Source organism: Passer montanus, unplaced genomic scaffold (genome assembly GCF_014805655.1).
Source record: "Passer montanus isolate IOZ18808 unplaced genomic scaffold, ASM1480565v1 scaffold821, whole genome shotgun sequence".
NCBI lineage: Eukaryota > Metazoa > Chordata > Aves > Passeriformes > Passeridae > Passer > Passer montanus.
In genome coordinates, this window is record NW_024373491.1 from 64 (window position 1) to 1,481 (window position 1,418).

At 59.8% G+C, this 1,418-nt stretch overlaps 1 protein-coding gene across 1 annotated transcript in view; it reads right to left on the bottom strand.

Annotated features, from left to right (window-relative positions):
- Window positions 1-610: 610 nt before the first annotated feature.
- Window positions 611-1,418, bottom strand: part of LOC120513546 (protein-glutamine gamma-glutamyltransferase K-like) — a gene marked incomplete at its 3' end in the record, with an annotated part of 9,430 nt that continues 8,622 nt past the window's right edge. Inside the window, exon 4 of the mRNA XM_039733086.1 lies at window positions 611-818. Coding sequence (XP_039589020.1) covers window positions 611-818 — 208 coding nt within the window. The remainder of the gene's footprint in view (window positions 819-1,418) is intronic.

Genomic DNA, 1,418 nt, shown 5'->3' on the forward strand with positions numbered 1-1,418 from the left:
TGGGCGTGGCCTAAAGGGCTCTGTGCCCATAAAAGGACATGTGGGTGGGGCTTAAAGGGGTGGGCGTGGCCTGGGACTGAGGGGCGTGGCCTGTTTAAAGGGGGCGTGGCCCCACAGCCTTAATAGCCACAATGGGCGTGGTTTAGTGGGTGGGCGTGGCCTAAATGAATTAATAACCACGATATGTGGGATTTAGAGGGGTGGGCGTGGCCTGTGCGTGAGTGGGCGTGGCCTATGCCCCAAAATCAGGGGTGGTTTATAGGAGTGGGCGTGGCCAGAACAGGCGAATAGTGGGCGTGGTTTAGAGTGGCGGGCGTGGCCTGTGGCTGGGCCACTGTAAATGGGCGTGGCCTAAATCTACCACTGATTGCAATGGGCGTGGTTTAGAGGGTGGGCGTGGCCTAAACTAATTGTTATTCACAATGGGCGTGGCTTAAGTGAGTGGGAGTGGCCTAGAGGGGAATGGGCGTGGTCTGACACAGAGTGGGCGTGGTCAGTGACAGAACGGGAGTGGCCAAAACTCATTAATAGCCACAAAATGGCGGATTTGGGTGGGTGGGCGTGGCCTGGCAGGGGTGGGCGTGGCCTGGGCGGGGTGGGCGTGGCCTACCTGCGCCTTGAGCCCCAGGCTGAGCCCCGCCCGGTGCTGGGGCCGCAGCAGCGCCGGGGCCCCGCCCCCCACGGCCTCCAGCAGCGCCAGGAGCCGCCCCCAGCCACGCCCACCGGGGCCACGCCCACCGGGGCCACGCCCACCCGGGCCACGCCCCCTGAGAGTCCACCAGGCCCCGGCCAGGGCCAATCGGAGCGAGGGGGCGGGGCTGGGGGAGAGAGTGGGGAGAGAGGGGTGAGAGACCAGTACGGACCAGTACGGACCAGTATAAACCAGTACGGACCAGTACGGACCAGTATGGACCAGTATAAACCAGTATGGACCAGTACGGACCAGTACGGACCAGTACGGACCAGTATAAACCAGTATAAACCAGTATGGACCAGTACGGACCAGTATGGACCAGTATGGACCAGTACGGACCAGTATGGACCAGTACGGACCAGTACGGACCAGTACGGACCAGTATAAACCAGTATAAACCAGTATGGACCAGTACGGACCAGTATGGACCAGTATGGACCAGTATGGACCAGTACGGACCAGTATGGACCAGTATGGACCAGTACGGACCAGTACGGACCAGTATGGACCAGTACGGACCAGTATGGACCAGTACGGACCAGTATGGACCAGTATGGACCAGTATGGACCAGTACGGACCAGTATGGACCAGTATGGACCAGTATGGACCAGTACGGACCAGTATGGACCAGTACGGACCAGTATGGACCAGTACGGACCAGTATGGACCAGTACGGACCAGTATGGACCAGTACGGACCAGTATGGACCAGTATGGACCAGTA